General features: G+C 36.9%; 1 protein-coding gene across 1 annotated transcript in view; it reads left to right on the forward strand.

Moving 5' to 3' along the window:
- LOC121356586 (collagen alpha-1(XXVIII) chain-like) overlaps positions 1-15,179 on the forward strand; it is a 32,518-nt gene extending 17,339 nt beyond the window's left edge. Inside the window, exons 19-35 of the mRNA XM_041473220.1 lie at positions 284-352; positions 1,025-1,096; positions 1,976-2,044; positions 2,461-2,529; positions 4,235-4,303; positions 5,325-5,393; positions 5,847-5,915; positions 7,294-7,362; positions 8,052-8,120; positions 8,927-9,007; positions 10,021-10,056; positions 11,177-11,213; positions 11,342-11,899; positions 12,571-12,812; positions 13,384-13,468; positions 13,553-13,642; positions 14,975-15,179. Coding sequence (XP_041329154.1) covers positions 284-352; positions 1,025-1,096; positions 1,976-2,044; positions 2,461-2,529; positions 4,235-4,303; positions 5,325-5,393; positions 5,847-5,915; positions 7,294-7,362; positions 8,052-8,120; positions 8,927-9,007; positions 10,021-10,056; positions 11,177-11,213; positions 11,342-11,899; positions 12,571-12,812; positions 13,384-13,468; positions 13,553-13,642; positions 14,975-15,171 — 1,950 coding nt within the window. The 3' untranslated portion in view covers positions 15,172-15,179. The remainder of the gene's footprint in view (positions 1-283; positions 353-1,024; positions 1,097-1,975; positions 2,045-2,460; positions 2,530-4,234; positions 4,304-5,324; positions 5,394-5,846; positions 5,916-7,293; positions 7,363-8,051; positions 8,121-8,926; positions 9,008-10,020; positions 10,057-11,176; positions 11,214-11,341; positions 11,900-12,570; positions 12,813-13,383; positions 13,469-13,552; positions 13,643-14,974) is intronic.
- The last annotated feature ends 1,415 nt before the right edge of the window (positions 15,180-16,594 follow it).

The following is a 16,594-nucleotide window of genomic DNA, read 5'->3' on the forward strand; positions in this document are numbered from 1 at the left end:
ATGTTTTTTTCTAGATTCAGAAACTCCATTATTTAAGGTTATATACTCAAGAGTTCAGCTGTCTCTAAGGAAGTTGCTACTTCTTGCACTCCACATGGAGTTGTACAGTTCTTGCTTCTGAATATGGGAAAAAACCTCTGGACACGCCTGACATCAGTGGGAGTTTTGTCATTGACTCTGAAAGGTCTATGGTTTTAATGAATTTATTCAAGGGAATGCAAAGTTTGTCTTGCACCATGTCCATGCAGTGCTCTGAAACACTCCTTTGATTTTTCTGTTCAAGGGTGAACCAGGGTTGCCTGGTCTTAGAGGTCCTGAAGGTGCTCCAGGGATTGGAATACAGGGGGAAAAGGTGAGGATTTCTTACTAAAGGTGTCACTCAAAATCGTAATGTTCCAGGAACAGGTTTGTCAAAAACTTCTCTCTTTTTTTTTTGTCCAGTATAAAAATATTATCCAGTACAAAAAAATATTATTCTGGAATCATAGTTGTTTCATTTTTGTTGTAATTATTACATTTGTACTGTACTGCAGTACAGTAATCTGCCTGAACAACAGTTTTCCCTTTAGAACTTTACAACATTCTTAGCTTTTCTTTATGATCAATTGATTTGCCCTATTTGCCTTCAAATTAAAAAAAAAAAAAGTAGTAGCAACTGCATTATATTTTCCTGTTTTGATTATTTTTCTTAGTATCTTTTTAATTTAATTGCTTAACTTGCTTTTCAGCTGCAATTATTCAACCTTTAAGATTCCTTTTTGACTTTTATTTTTCTCACAGTATTCTGTGGTAAACTGGTTTATTTAATTTCAGATGAAATCTATGTTATTATAATTGTACAAATTCAACACTGGACAATTCCTGAGCAGAATTAACTGACTTGCCAGTGAAGGCAATAGGAACAGCTCATATGCGCCACCTACAAATAGAAGTTTGCTATCTTTCACTGACATTTACAAGTGATTTCAGTTAACACATTCTCAAATTATTTGACATATGTGACATGTCTTTTCCATTTTTGTAGGGAGATCAAGGACAGAGAGGAATACGTGGATTAACAGGACCAACAGGAGTGCCTGGACCTGTCGGAGCTAAAGTGAGTTTATTACTATGTTATATGTGTAAAATACTCTCCCAAAGCTGTACATTGTTCCAGATCTCAGAAGCAATTGTTTTAGAATGAACTCGCTTCATAAAAAAATAACTTCAAAAAAATTCAGCAAAGGCTTCTCCTAGCAAGAATCACCATGATTCCTACAAACAACTAGCAGTGTTTTTTAAAAACCTTTGCATTTATCATTTTGCTTCCCTGTTGGTTTGGAGAAAGTAAAGCTATATATTGATATTTTTATATGGAAATATTTGAGAAGATAGTATGGTGTATGGCATATAAATACATGACAGGACTTTATTTCCCCTTGCACTGACTCATGGCTGATATTCTTTTATGGATTTGGAGTTTCTGTTAAAATACTAAGTACTTACTGAAAGTGAGAGAAGAGCTACTCCAAGTTTCTCCTCCAGTTTCTTATTCTTCTATTACTTATACGCACAAGAGTATTTCCATAAAAATGAAAAAGAGGTAAAAAAGTAAACTGAAAGATAAATTTTTAAAAATCTACTCTAACAGAAATGTATAAATGTTTTCAGTATACCTACACAGCTGGGAAGGGAGTCTTGAGCACTGTATGTGGTGGACCAAGTCTTGAATACACTAAGAAAGGGACTTCTAAAAACTTCAAAAATGTTTGTTTAGTGACTGAGAAGAATCTCATTTCCATGGAGAAAACAAAATATGGTTTTTATCAGTTCTCCAAATAGTTAGATTATCTCTGCATATAATAGCTTATTAGAAATTCTAATGGAATTTTAATGGAATTAAATGTAAAATGTTGCATAAATATTTTCTCTATATGATAGTCATGCTCATTTTCACAGAAATCCATTGTTTTTTTCTCTCCTACCTTCACTGCAGGGGGAGCCTGGTGCACCAGGACGTCTTGGAATGCCTGGCCCTCCTGGAAGATCTGTGCCTGGACCAAAGGTACCATCCACATTCCATCTCCTAGTGCTTAGAAACTCAGGGTGAAAACTGAAGTAGGCTATGCTAATATTTGTGTAAACAATTCCAGCCTTATGAGATCAACTAAAACTTCTGGATTGCATCCAGTCTAGTTACCACTGTGCCCTGGTATTAATTGTATGGCAGCTTGAGGTGTGGCCTACCTTTGTTCATTTCTTTATTTTGAATAACTTTGCATATCAAAGCATATTTGTTTATCCCTTGTATTTTTTTATTTAATCTTTCATTTTATTTATGCTTTTGGTGTTTAATGTTTGCAATAGCAGTAAGTAAAATAAGTTGTTATATTCGTTATATATGAATTTGTATAAAAGAAACCCACAGCCTGTGGTGTTTAATAAGATATGTAACGAAAGGATTTATTTTCTTCATTGCAGGGTGACATTGGGTTACCTGGTCTTGCTGGACCAGTTGGAGAACCAGGTTTTGGGCTTCCTGGGGCAAAGGTAGCTCCTAAATTGTTAAACTAATTTCTGATACAACTGTAAAATAAGGCAGGAGGATTTCAGTGAAGCAGCAACAAATCTCCTAGGACGGCCAGAGTGTTACACTAAAATGTTCCACAGTTAATGTGTGTGTCCTACAACTCTGGCAGAGTATAAGGATTTGCAGAGCTGAAAAACCATGGATGGTCAATCCTCCAGAGTCTGTAACTGTAACCTTTCAGATGGCAGAGAACCAGGAGAGGAATGACTGTTTCTAACTGCTGCAGAGTGAATTCAGAGAGAACACCTGATTAACCCTGCTTACAACAGCCTACATGTTAATTAGCAAGCAGCTGATTTTTCTCAGCCAGGCTTCTTTTCTTCATTCATAACTTCAGGGTTAACTTCATAACATTCATAACACAGGGTTATAGTGTAAGAAGAATATGAATATGTAGCTAATCTCCAATGGCTTCCGTATACCACTGCCTCAGTGGTACCGAGATTCAACTTTCTTAAGCCACTCTTCATTCCAGGAAAGATTTTGTCTGGAGACCAACAAACTCAGGACATATAAACCTGTGTTTCTCCAAATATACTGGATCTTGCCTGCCCCTCCCTCACCTTTTTTTCTTAGTGAGTTTGACAGTACTTTTGAATACATCCCAATCCCTTGTTCTTTGAGTGAACTGCAGAGTAACAGAAGCATGAGAAACATGTGACAATCCCTATCTCTTTTTGATCAGTCAGTGGTATTCAAGATTTTTACATTTATTTTCATCAGGAGAAGATTATGCTGATGGAATCTCATAATTTTCTGGTGTAGTCCAGTCAATTCAGAGAACTTCATCTTGTCCCATTTCTGGGGATCTAACAGGAATTAATTAACTGGAAGCACATCCTTTGCTCAGAGTTGCAAGTCTCTCTCCCTCAGCCTTGAGCCCCGCAAAGCTCTTTCAATTCGGCGATACTGCATGTTTCTGTGACTACATTCTTCACTTTTTGCTGTCTTTGTCAGCATTAGTGGTCCTGCTTTTGCTTAGTTCTTAGACACACAACCACACTGGGTAAAGCCATAGAGGGTAAAGCTTTTCACAGTCTAATTTTTTTAAGTTATTTTTGCATGGGTCTTTTCTTGCCACTGTTTTAAATGCCCGTATTTTGGGTTGCTACAGGAACAAATGCAATCTTGATCATCCATTCTATAGCAACTGAGCAACTCACTGCACCCCCCAGTGTGGCTGGGAGAGTTAAGGTCCTCTGAGTTTTCTTAGTAAATCTGTTCCCAAGATACTCCAGCTGTCTGGATCCATGAAAGGAGTTTAGTTGTACATTTCCCATAGGAAGATCTGTTATATTCAAAAGGTTTAATGAGGTTCCACAGCATTACAGGAAAACAGAATTCTAGAACAAATTATGATAAAAATATGAGAAATATAACTAAAGTAATTTATTCTTATATGTAGGCCACAAATGACAACAGACAGAGGTCTTGAAAAATATTAAAATTAGTGACTCAGGAGTGCAGATCATGAGCACTATTAAATGTCACTGGTTTAGTCCAGGATTAAATAAACCTAAAATAATAATTCACATAGTAAAATATATTAGCTGATAGATAAAATCAAATTACAGAATATTTGCCAAGTAAGTTTCACTTTCATTGATAATTTCCTGCTAGCAATTGCCTTGGCATTCACTCAGCTGTTTCTCCTGCCTTCATCAGGGTGACCAAGGCCTTCCAGGACCCCCTGGGCCCTTTGGGCAAAAAGGAGATGGTTATCCCGGCCCACCTGTAAGTTTATAGACTTTTGTTTTATGTGAATGGGGAACAAATAAGTGCTACACCTAAGGGACTACCCTACATGTCTGACATGCTAGGAAAGATTTGCTGGTCTAAAAGCCGTAAAAGCCTAAAACTCCTCAACTGTAGAAATGAACTTCAACACAGAATAAAATGAAATCTCTCTCTGAAATAGCACAAGATCATCCCTGTCCTCTTCTCTTGATTACACCCTGTAACATATTCCAAGTGGGTTCTTTTGGCCCTCAAAATCTTCCTGCAGGGTCCTGTCTTCTGCCCAACCACACAAAATTCATTCCCACACAGGAAAATACAATCTAGCTAAGCAGCTGGATCCATATACATCCCAAAACTGCTAAAAAAGCAACTGGCGTGCAAAGAGCCAGAACTGATCTTTACAGAGGCCTTTATTTGTAGATATAACCAATCCCTGCAAAAAAGGATGCAAAGAGAAAAGGCTCTTTCCTCTGTCTTCCCTGCACATGTGTGCAATGCTGACTCACATATCCAGTGTGCTCATCAGCATGCTCCACCAGCCCTGGCAGTTACCTGCCTGTGCAGCGAGGAAGTCTCAGAAAGATTGCTAGCTACAATCAGGGAGTTTGGACCACACATACTTGCATTTGCCTATGCTAAAGACAACAGCAGAAGTGCTTGCATTTGCCACACTGAGTAACCAAAATTAACAAATATCAACATGGAAATTGGAAATTTATTTATAAAACTTTCTGATATTTTTGTGCAACCCAATGAAGAACTGCTTCTGCAACTGCCTCTCCAGATTAGAATCCTCTACCTTCAAACACACAGAAGCCCCTGCATGACATGCAACACACATGTAAATGCTACTGACACTTCTTCTGGTATATCAGAGTAAAGTTTAACCAGTTGTAGATCACAGTAAGTGACAATATAGTGATCTCATTAAGAGACAATATAGTTAAGATACTACCATATGAATATTAACAAATGCATGTAGTCAATGTAGCTGTAAATTAAATTTATATTTCAGGGCTTGCCAGGTCTCCCTGGGATTCCCGGTGAACAAGGCCCAGATGGAGTTGGACTACCAGGACCTAAGGTACAGACTTCAAGTTCTAGAAAAGCAAATGCTTGTGTATACTCTACTTCATAGAGATACAATTCCTATTTATAGGTCACAGTCAGAATACCTATTTAATCCTGCTTTAACTTTCTTCCTACTTTAAAAAGGTAGATCTTCTTTGGTTTAGGTTTGTCAGGGTTTTTTTTTGGTTTGGAGAATCTGGAGTTTATTTTATAATATGGGAATTGCAATTCCTGTGTAACTGTGCATAATTGACTTGAATATGTTTAGACCGCCAGCCGCTGTTTATTCCCAATAACTTCCTTGCCCTGCCAGCAATATCCTTGGGTTAGCATTGTTTGGACATGCACAGTGCAGTTTAATAGTTCTCTTCTCTTTGTCCCATTTGGGTGTAACATATGCTTGGAGTTCTAGAGATACATTAAACTTTGGTATTCACTACTTACCTCTTAAAGTATTGGCTTTCAGGGTGATCCTGGTAGTAGAGGACCAGCTGGCCCTGCTGGTCCCCCAGGAAAAGGCTTGCCAGGACCAAAAGTAAGAGATTTAAACTATTATGTCTCTCTTTGTCTAATTTCTAAAATAGGGGGGGAAAGTATACTATAAAAATGTGTGATTGTGTATAGATATCTGCATGTTTTATGTCTTCATTGGAAACAACTAATCCAACAAATAATCTTTATTTTATAAAAAAATCAAAAATATTTCTGCTGACTAGCCATAAACCATAGCCTCCTTGTGGCTGCATATGATAAATGATAAGGTGATAACCTTATCTTAGTGAAGATCAGTGACAAAACATTTAGCTCCTGCAGAAATTAGCTGCAACTGAGTGGCAAAAATTTATTCAGACCTAGCATTGATCAGAATTAAGGGTTGGGCAAGCACTTAGTATGTCTTGCCTATACTATTGTTACAGCTATAGGCACTACTGTTGAATTCTTCTGGAATTTATTCCTCTTTTTTATTGTATAAATCAAATAGTCATCTAATAGCCAGTATGAGGATTGATCCCTGCTAAAAGGATTATAATTATTTTGTAACCGTGACAAAGGCCTGAAAATAACTAACTATAAAAAGCAATTTTCACTGTGAAACCTCCCAAACTGGAAACTCTTATGCTCCTACAGCTGTTTTAGAAGTCTACTGAATACAAAAGAAATTGTTTGAATGTAAATATAAAGGAACTCAACAATGTTAAATGCAAAGATTATGCAACATAATAATGAGTTACCTGCACATTGTGACTTATTGGTCCCTGAGATACAGTTTCCATTGACAGGAAGACAGGGTCCAGAGAAAAGCAGTGGTGGAGCACCTTCTCAGGCAGCACTAGTACCAAGAAATAGCATGTCCATGGGATCCTTACAAATGAGGAAATTGAGAATTTCATGCAGGGATACTAGAATAGCAGTATAGACATAAAATTAATATGTACTATGTGGGTTTTGATTGCTTCCTGTGAGTAACATGGAATGGGAACCTTTTTTTTTCTAGAATTCTATTGAAAACTAGCTTATAAATTAGCAATAAGTGTTTATTTGCAATGCCACATTACTGTGTGTATGTGTATAGGTCTTGTGTGTAATGGTGGTAAAAGATAAAAAACCAATAATAATCTTCTGTTAAATTCTAGTTCAGTCCCCAATGTCCCACCAATACAATCCATCCTTCAATGCAGCATATATCTCTATCAGCAAGGTGATTCATGTTCACTAAGTATTAAGCCAACTGACTCCTTCAAAGTATAAACTGGATTATTAAAATCTGATAAAGGCCAAAAAGAGTCTTTTTCAGCTAGAGCAATCTTATTCTTACTACTTATAAAAAGACATGTTTGAGGGTTGAGGAAGGACAAGAAATTACACAGTGGTATAACAATTTATTGTGTATTTTTATTGTGAACATTCTCTAGGGAACCACAGGACGCCCAGGGCCACCTGGCTCTCTGGGACCTCCTGGTGAAGGTATTCAAGGAGCTAAGGTAAAAAGACTCAGTGTCTTCAATATTTAACCTGTGCTGAGTGGTCAATCTGACCACCACGGTGTTAAGGAGATTTCACATTGTTTCTTTTATGAAGAGAGCCCCAGGCTAGAAAATGAGAAGGATAATGTGAGCACCAGCAAAGTATGTTCTGTCTGCTGCTGCAAACTAGCCCAAGCATGTTGAGGAAAGAAGAATGAACTTTTATCAGTTAAAGATACCTTTACAAAATTAAAAATACCACTCCCTCTTCCTCAAATCTCATGCCCAGAGAAACAGTCTGATTTAGTTATGTGTACTAACACTATTCAGTAGAGAAAAAGCCTCCATCCTGAATGTGAGTACGATTAATTTTTCCTTGTAATATGCACTTTTACCCAAAGCATCAGTCAGATAAGACAGACTCAAAAGATAGAAATAAGAAAGGCAGAATGAGAAGAAATAAAATGGGATGGAAAGAGGGAAAAAATTCAAATTGCAATAAAATTAAACTTAAATCCAATAATGATCAGATGGGTTTTCAATACTGAAGAAGTATTTGAGAAATATAAGTTAGGAACTAAATTGTCTCAAGTGCCTCAAGATCCTTGTTAAAATGCAGTTAAAAAAAACTTTCTCTTTTAACATTTTAAATTACTGTGTGATGAATGATTACAAAGGGTTAATATCACTACCTGGATTATCATTAGGGAGAACAAGGTATTCAAGGAATGCCAGGACCACGAGGCCCCCCTGGAGACGGGCTTCTGGGAGAGAAGGTATGATACCTAAATGAGAGATCATAGTGAGATAATGCCCTAGATGGAAGCCAACACACTCAAAATGCTCTTTTGCAGTCAGTTCTTATTGAACACATGTGAATTCTGTATAAAAGGAGCCCCAGAAGACAGGACACCAGAAGACTATATTATTGTTAGAAGTTATATTGTTATTAGAATTTATATTAGTCTTTTATTATTAACATAAATATTAGATTTAATATCACTTTCACTGACCTGCTATGCCAAATTTTGTAACTAAATCAATGTTAAGAAAAAGAGAATGGTGGGTTGGAATCAGTTTTTAGATGTGAACACAATGGCTCAGAAAGGCTGTACTAAGTCCCACAGTCTTCTAAAAATCAAACCACGATACACTAATACATTTGTTTGCTACGCCAAACATCTTTTCTGGGCCAGAAGGTTTCTCAGAGTGATACTCCCTTTATTCATTCTAAGGATACTCTTGGATTTCTTTTCTGTTTCTCTAGTGTTATCTTATTTTTCTAAGGCACAGATAATAATTTCCATCATGCAATAGCCCATGAAACCCCTCAGTCTGCATGTAGTTGTTTGAGATGCTTCATTGTTCAAACCACTTCAGGTATTTTTTCCCATAAAAATGCTTAGTCAATACTACAAGTTATTAATGAAAGTACCAATTTATTTAAATGATCTCTAACAAAGATTTATAACTCATGTCACCATCTTAATGTGCATTCAACAAAGGCTATGAGAGAGAAATTTGAAAAGTGTAACAAAAACTGACTTAAAATTTCTTTCTGCTTACCACCATGGTTTTAAAGGGAGATCGAGGAGCTACAGGTGACAAGGGGAAAAAAGGAGAAAAAGGTGATGTGGGTGACCCTGGTTTATCTGGAGAACCTGTAAGTAACTCAGGTTTATCACATATATTTTCGTAAACCACCTAGAAACAAAGTTGGGTTGTGTGTTCTTCTTTGTCTTTAATTACATATAATCTGAAACATTTAAGAAACTGAAACTATTAAAAACTTTGAAAGCACAAAGAAGACATTTACTTGATTAATACCCCACTTCCCACATGGATGTGGTTTCTTCCTTAAGGCAGTTGTCATGGTTTAACCCCAACCAGCAGCCAAATACTACACACCCACTCGATCATCTACCTCCCAACACTGGTGTGATGCAGAGGAAAATCAGGGAAAAAAAGTGAAAAAAAAAAAAAAACCTAAACAAGCAGAAGACTCATGGATGGATATAAAACCAGTCTAATAATTGAACCAAGAATAATCATAATCATAACCATAAAAAAGCCAGGTGCAGCCCAATAAGATTGCTCACCACCCACTGCTGGATGCCCAGCCCATCCCCGAGCAGCGATGAGCCCCTCCCGGCCAACTCCCCCGGTTTCTGTACTGAGTGAGCCCTCCCATGCTGTGGAATATCCCTTTGGCCTGCCCAGCTCGGCTGTCCTGGCCATGCTCCCCCCAGCTCCTTGTGCAGCTTCTCACTGACAGAGCATGGGAAACTGAAAAGTCCTTGAATATGGGTAAGCACCACTTCTAATATCCAAAACAACAGTGTGTTATCAACATGATTCCCATAATAAATCCAAAACACAGCACTGAACCAGCTACTAAGAAAATGAACTCTATCCCAGCCAAAACCAGGACAGCAGTGAAAGACAGCTGACAGTGACCCAGTGGGAGAACTGAGGTCGTCCACTAACCATAAAGCACCTTAGGAGGTTGCAGGTACTACATGCACAAGGCAGTGCATGTGCATCACAAGCACACGTTTTCCAGTTTAACTTTCTATTGGAAAAATATTATTCTAATAACGGTATGGATGAAGTTGTATTCTGAATTACAATGTTACTATCTAATTGCAGTAGCTTAATTAGCAATCACTGTTACAGGGCAAAACCGGACCAAAGGGAGACCAAGGCCTAACAGTAAGCAAATTCCATTATTTAAATCCCATTACAGCAAGATATAAACAACACTATCAGATGAAACGTAGCCTTTTAATTATTTTGGAAAGAGCTTTCTGATTAGAAGCCACCTCAGCAATAATATAGAAAGAAACCAACTCAAAGATTTCTGATTTTTTCTTATTTACTTTATGCAGAAATGGAATTAGAAGTTCCTGGTGACTTTAGGTATTTTTCTGCTATATTTTCTTTTATAGCTAGTGTTAGATCACCCAGGTGTGTACTTGCTGCAGGAAGGTTTTTTGCAAGTATTTAAGAGTGTAAAGAGCAAAGATCTTCAAACTTATCATGGTCAATTATGCTATGAACTTATTTATATTTCTGCTAAGCCTGTACCACATTTGAGTCAAATTCAGTAAAGTATGTCAGTGAGTACTGAACACTAGTACAGTTTATTATGAAAACTGAGAAGCAGTAGCAAAAGGTTGTATTTGAAAGGCTGACTCAATGCCAGATGAGTCCTCTCAAGCACTTCAAAATATATATCAAATGATTGCTTTGAGAAACACTTTGTTCACACATCACAGAAGCTATCATTGTTCTGAACAGACAGCTCTGAAGGCAGCAGTTTTGGGGTTTTGTGCTGATGAAGGCTGGGTAATAGGGGCCAGGTACATCAAGGCTGACAACTCCCAATTCCATTCTGTATTGGTGCTCTGGGATACATCACCTCACAACAAGCAATCCTACACTTCCTAAAGTTGGGTCTATTTCTCTGCTCCCAGAACATTTAAAAGGGATATCATATTATTTAGATGCTAAAATATTTATGCCTTTCAGTTTTAATGAGAATCAATTAATCACAAACCATTTTTTAAAATAACAGGAGTTAATTGTTTTAGATAGAGATGTTAATGTGTTATGAAGTTATTGATCCTTGTATGCATATGAAATAGTTCATTGTAAAATGTGGAACTCATTCTCAAGGAGACGTTTGGAAGTTAAACAGTAAGATTTTTCTAAGTCACTGTAGGACACAAATATTAATTATAAACAAAATCTTTGTTAGTGTCAATATTGTAGCTCATTTGAAAGAGGCAAATTTTAAAATATTTTAATATTTATTTTTTTTCACATCCAGAGAGAAGATATCATTAAATTAATTAAAGAGATATGTGGTAAGGACTCAGGAAATCTTTATGTTCAAATTCTATATTTCCTTCATAACATTTGCATTCTTCTCTTTTCCTAAAGCATGCCAAATCAAGTCATTGTGATCTGGGTTTCTTTTCTCTTTCCTTTGTAGGTTGCAGTATTAAATGTAAGGAAATTCCTATGGAGCTGGTATTTGTGATTGACAGCTCTGAGAGTGTGGGACCAGAAAATTTTGAGATTATCAAAGACTTTGTAACTGCTTTAGTAGACAGAGTAACTGTAGGCAGAAATGCTACCAGAATTGGCCTTGTGTTATACAGTTTAGAAGTTCGGCTAGAATTTGGTCTCAACAAGTATCCAACCCGCCAGGATGTTAAGAGAGCAATTAGAAAAATGCAATACATGGGAGAAGGCACTTACACAGGAACTGCTATCCGCAAAGCAACCCAGGAAGGATTTTCTGGTGCTCGAGCAGGGGTGAGGAAAGTAGCTATTGTGCTAACAGATGGCCAAACAGACAAGAGAGAAGCTGTAAAACTAGATCTTGTTGTTCGAGAGGCTCATGCAGCAAACATCGAAATGTATGCAATAGGAATCGTAAATACTTCAGATCCAACACAGGCTGAGTTTGTGCGTGAGCTAAATCTGATTGCTTCAGACCCAGACGGAGAACACATGTATCTCATCGATGACTTTAACACCCTCTCAGGTGCGTTCACTGAAGTTTTATTCTGCCTTGCATGGATGTTTCTCACAAGGGGGCAGGGTGGGAGAGAAGCATTATCTTTGTGGATATGTTTTGATGCTGCAAAGTAATAGGAATCTAGAGATACAGATCCCCTTTCTTTATGGTGTCACATTATGGGACAACATGCCAATGGGGGAATGTCAATCACCCAGTCTAGGAAAACAGCTGCTTAAACAAGTTTTCTAAGATGAGTAAGTGCTCATGCACTGAAAATCTGACTATAAATCAGAATGAAACCCATTGTTGTAAATGCTACTTGTTCACTCCCCTGGGGAAATAATCCATTTTCATGTGGTTATTCACGGGAGAAAGATAAGCAGTTATTTTCCCATTACCAGCTAGTAGTTGTTACTAAGCTTAGATGAACACCCTAATGTGAGTTCACTGTATTTTCTACCATGTAGAGGACTTACATGCTGGCAAATCTGTGCCAGCATGTAAGTCCATACTCCAAAGAATCTGGAATCATCTTCTTAGATGCGTGTAAACAATCGGAAGGAGTTCTGGATTACATATGTACTAGTGACATATATAAGTAATTCAAATTTTAAGAATACATGGAATTTCTCCGTATGATAAGTTTTCTACTTCTTTTTTTTTTTTCTTTTTTTTTTTTTTTTTCTTTTTAACAGCTCTGGAGTCCAAATTAGTGAATCAATTTTGTGAAGATGAACATGGCACCTTAGTATACAACCATAATAAAAATGGTGCAAGTATAAGTGGGCGATCCTTCCATTCCGTATCTCCAAGTTCTTTACATTACATACTTCAGAAGAACAATGTTAATAGACAATCACTTTCAGCACAGACACTTAGAGTATCTACAGTAGAAAGTCCTCTGAGTCTTGGCCATCTTCCTCAACCATTAGCTCCGGTATGAAAATTCAGCAGGCTTTAATGAGCAGAAGTTTAAAGTATACATCTTTCTGTGCCACCTAACGTAATTTGTACCATTTCCCTTAATTTTCTGAAGGACAGGTACTTTAACTTGGTGTGCTCAGAGCTGGTTGTTCTGAGTAAGAGCTCTGATGTTGCATGCAGGCAATTAACTAATAGCTATAACTTATTCCTGATACTGTTACAAGGATTCCTTTGTTTAATAGAGTAATATTTGTGCCACAGTGTGAATCATAACAATATTAAAAAGCAATTACACTGTTATAATTAAGTCTAAGAACAGTAATTGAACTCAATTGTAGATTATAATTTTAAGTCTATAAATAAACTTCTCTAAAGCTCAACTAAGAAAATATTTATCCAACACTTACATATGACAACTTTCCTGGTAAACCAACCAGGAGAAGTTAAAATTCTGGTTCTTAACACTGAAGTCAGGGTAAATGGAAAGGAAAAACACTAGAAAATCTCTAAGTCATGGAGGGCTTGTTCATTTTGAAACACTTCACAGTATCTGGAAAGAAAAAAAAATCAAATGCTTATTTCAGACCAACATACCTCCTGTAGTCTATGACACCTATGAAGAGGAACAAGATGAAGAACAACAGCCAACCTTAACAGGAAACACTAGAGGTATTTCTATTGTCATTCATTTCTTCATTTTCATTTTTGGCTGATGAAAAATCAATGTCTCATTCTGTTTCTTTTCACCTGCAGCTGTGTTACCATTATTGTCATCTAAACAACCACCATCCAGTAAAGTGATGACATCATCTCTTTCAACTGCAGGCCCCACCCCAAGACCCGGTGGGTAATAGATCATTTTTCATTTTGTTACCTATTTTCCTGGTACTAACTTTTAATAAGGCTTTAAATCAGAGTAATTTTATTCCATTCTCCAAAGATTTTGTGAGTCTGTGATGTAGAAGAGAAGTCGTTTCAGGATTTTATAACACATCTAGTTGCAGTTCTTGTCTTCCCAAGTTCCGGATCCCACCGCTTGACTTAAAGCAAGGTTGTCTATAACCTGAGAGGGAGCTCCTAAGGGGCATCAAAAAGGGAACAAAATGCTCACTGAGGGTGGGCCAGTCAGCAGGCCATTCATCAGCCAAGGAGGGGCAGTCCACAGAGGTGGGAGACGTCATTAAACACAAAGATAGCGATTTCAGAATTGGACAGAAAGAATCTATTTCTCTTTCAGAGGAGCAAAAGGAAAAAAACAGTGTTTAGTCATTTTAAGTATAATAATTAGCTGAGTGCTTAAAGGGTTGATTCTTTTCTATGAAATGTCCAAATGTATTTTGTTCATCATTTTCAGTTCCAGTAATAGTGTATTATGATGGGAGCAACAGAAGAGAGTGATGGAAACATGTTCCCAGTGTTTCCTGGGAACAGTGGCATGACTTATTCAGTCTCTGGCACTAACATTTTCTTCAAAAAAAGTGACAAGATACCAGTTGCAAAAGACAAAGTAATAGTCACAACGGTAAACTTCACAGAAAACTGTTTTCTATCTCATGGTATTATTAAAGTGAGACTAGATTAGTATGTCACAGTTCTCTAATCCATATCTGTAGGAGTTTTAAATTCAAAACTTATGTACATAATTACTACCATTTTATTAGATAAGCAGCACAAATATCTTACAAAAGCAAGGCAAGAGTTTTATATTCTTCTCAGTATTTTAATGTCTCTTCTCCCACACCACAAGAAAAATTAATGTACCGCAGAAGGATGCAGCAGATGGAACTAGCCTACAGCTCTTTGGCTTACAATTTCAGTTTGCTGACAAGACTGGTTGAACATAATCAGATTTCAAAAAAATATATTTTAAAACTATCATATTCATATTGTTTGCTCTTTTTGTATATGGAGCCACAATACTTTTATTTCTGGTAATTACTAGAATCGTGCCAGTAAAGGAACAGTTTATTTGACTACCAAGATGCACTTACAGCTTGTCTTCAATATTAACATCTTTAGAACTAAAAGTGAATCTTATACTATTGTATAAGACTAGCAGGAAAAAAAAAACCCACAAAGAACCAAAGTAAGAGTTTTAAAGGTAAAATCTATGGAATACAATTGGCTTTTACAAACTGAATGGTTTCTATTGCTCTTTTTTTTTTTTCGTTTTAGAAAGTACTGTGGACCTCCGCTGCAAGCTAAGGCTGGATCAAGGGCCGTGCCGTGTTTATACAATCAGGTGGTATTACGATAGACAAGCCAATGCCTGTGCTCAGTTTTGGTATGGTGGCTGCCACGGAAATGCAAACCGCTTTGAGTCTGAACAGGAATGTAGACAGGCTTGTGTTTTTTCTGGAGGTAGAAATTAGTCTCTACATTAAAAATTATAAGGTTGAAGCTATTGATTGTTTGGCTTTTTTTATCAAGTATCCAGCATGGTATCTAAAATCAAACCAAATAATTTATAGAATGCTAACATTATGAAGTCACATGCCCACTAACTAAAAAAATGTCTACCAATGCAAGCATACTTAAATACTTTTAGCATTTATTATATGACAGAAATTATAACAAAATAGCAAATTTTCAACAGGATCGAGAGTACAAAATTTCCTTTTTTACTCAGTTATAGTAAGGCCAGTGTAGCATTTGCCATAGCAGTTGCCCCTCCTTCACCTAGATCTTTAAATACTACTGTTTGCAATCACTAACTAGACCTTATTTTAAACTACATATATTGCTTTGGAAACCAATCCTTGGTCATTATGTAAGTTCTTTCCCCTTTATTATGGAAATCTAATAATATGGATCCTGAGTATGAAAACTTCACTTTTTTTAAACGAAACTATTCTCACAAATAGTATTTTACTATTTAAAGCACAAAACATCAACTTCTAAATGACATGCAGAGTACTGCTTAATGCAGATAAATACAACAAATGCATCAGCTTGTGGCCTACGTGCTCTCTGGGCCACAGGACAGGGAGTTGTTCAGTTACCCATCTTTCCTAAGCACATCACAGGTACATTCCATCCTTTTTTTTCAGTAAACTCTCCTCAGGTTTTATTAGCTAGCCAAGATCCATGACAATTACACTTCTATGAGTGAATATACCAATATTCATTGGTATTACTGTGTTGGGTTAGTTCATGTCTAAAATGGTCTTTCCAACGTGTGGCTTCTGAAAGCCAAGTCTGATTTTTAAATGCATTTTAGTATTTTCATCTTCCTTAGTTAACTATTTAAACTTATGTTTAAAACATTAAACACGGCACAGTTTATTGGCTGTCACTGTGATATTGCTTTTTACATTTATGTCTGCCTGTATATGTTGCACTTCCTGTTATTTAATACACTTTAAAGCTTATTTCTAATAAAACATTTTTGGTTATACTGCCAGGACAGAAAATGGATAATGGTCCATTAACAGGACTAAAAACTTACCTCACAGCTAAATGACATTCACTGTGTCATGTGTTTCTGATAACCGGATTTCTGCCACAGCTCTTAACAAGGCCAAACATCTCAGATTATGCACTCCTGTAATGAAACTCGTCGATCATTTTTAGTTGGATTTGTGTGGTTTGTTTGGGTTTTTTTTCCCTGAGCAAATGATAACTTCAAGCGTATCAACAAAAAGCGGAGTTTGGCCTCAGCTAAGCCACCCTCTGGCCTTTGTGCTTTCAGAACGCTCAGCCCCTCTCCTGAGGGCTCGGGGCACTTCCCGCCCGCTGCTTTATTTCATCCAGCTTGTGTCCCTTTCCACGTGGGTGCAACGGGCTCCTCGCCAA

The sequence above is a fragment of the Pyrgilauda ruficollis genome, unplaced genomic scaffold (genome assembly GCF_017590135.1).
Source record: "Pyrgilauda ruficollis isolate IOZ18807 unplaced genomic scaffold, ASM1759013v1 scaffold3, whole genome shotgun sequence".
NCBI classification, from domain to species: Eukaryota; Metazoa; Chordata; class Aves; order Passeriformes; family Passeridae; genus Pyrgilauda; species Pyrgilauda ruficollis.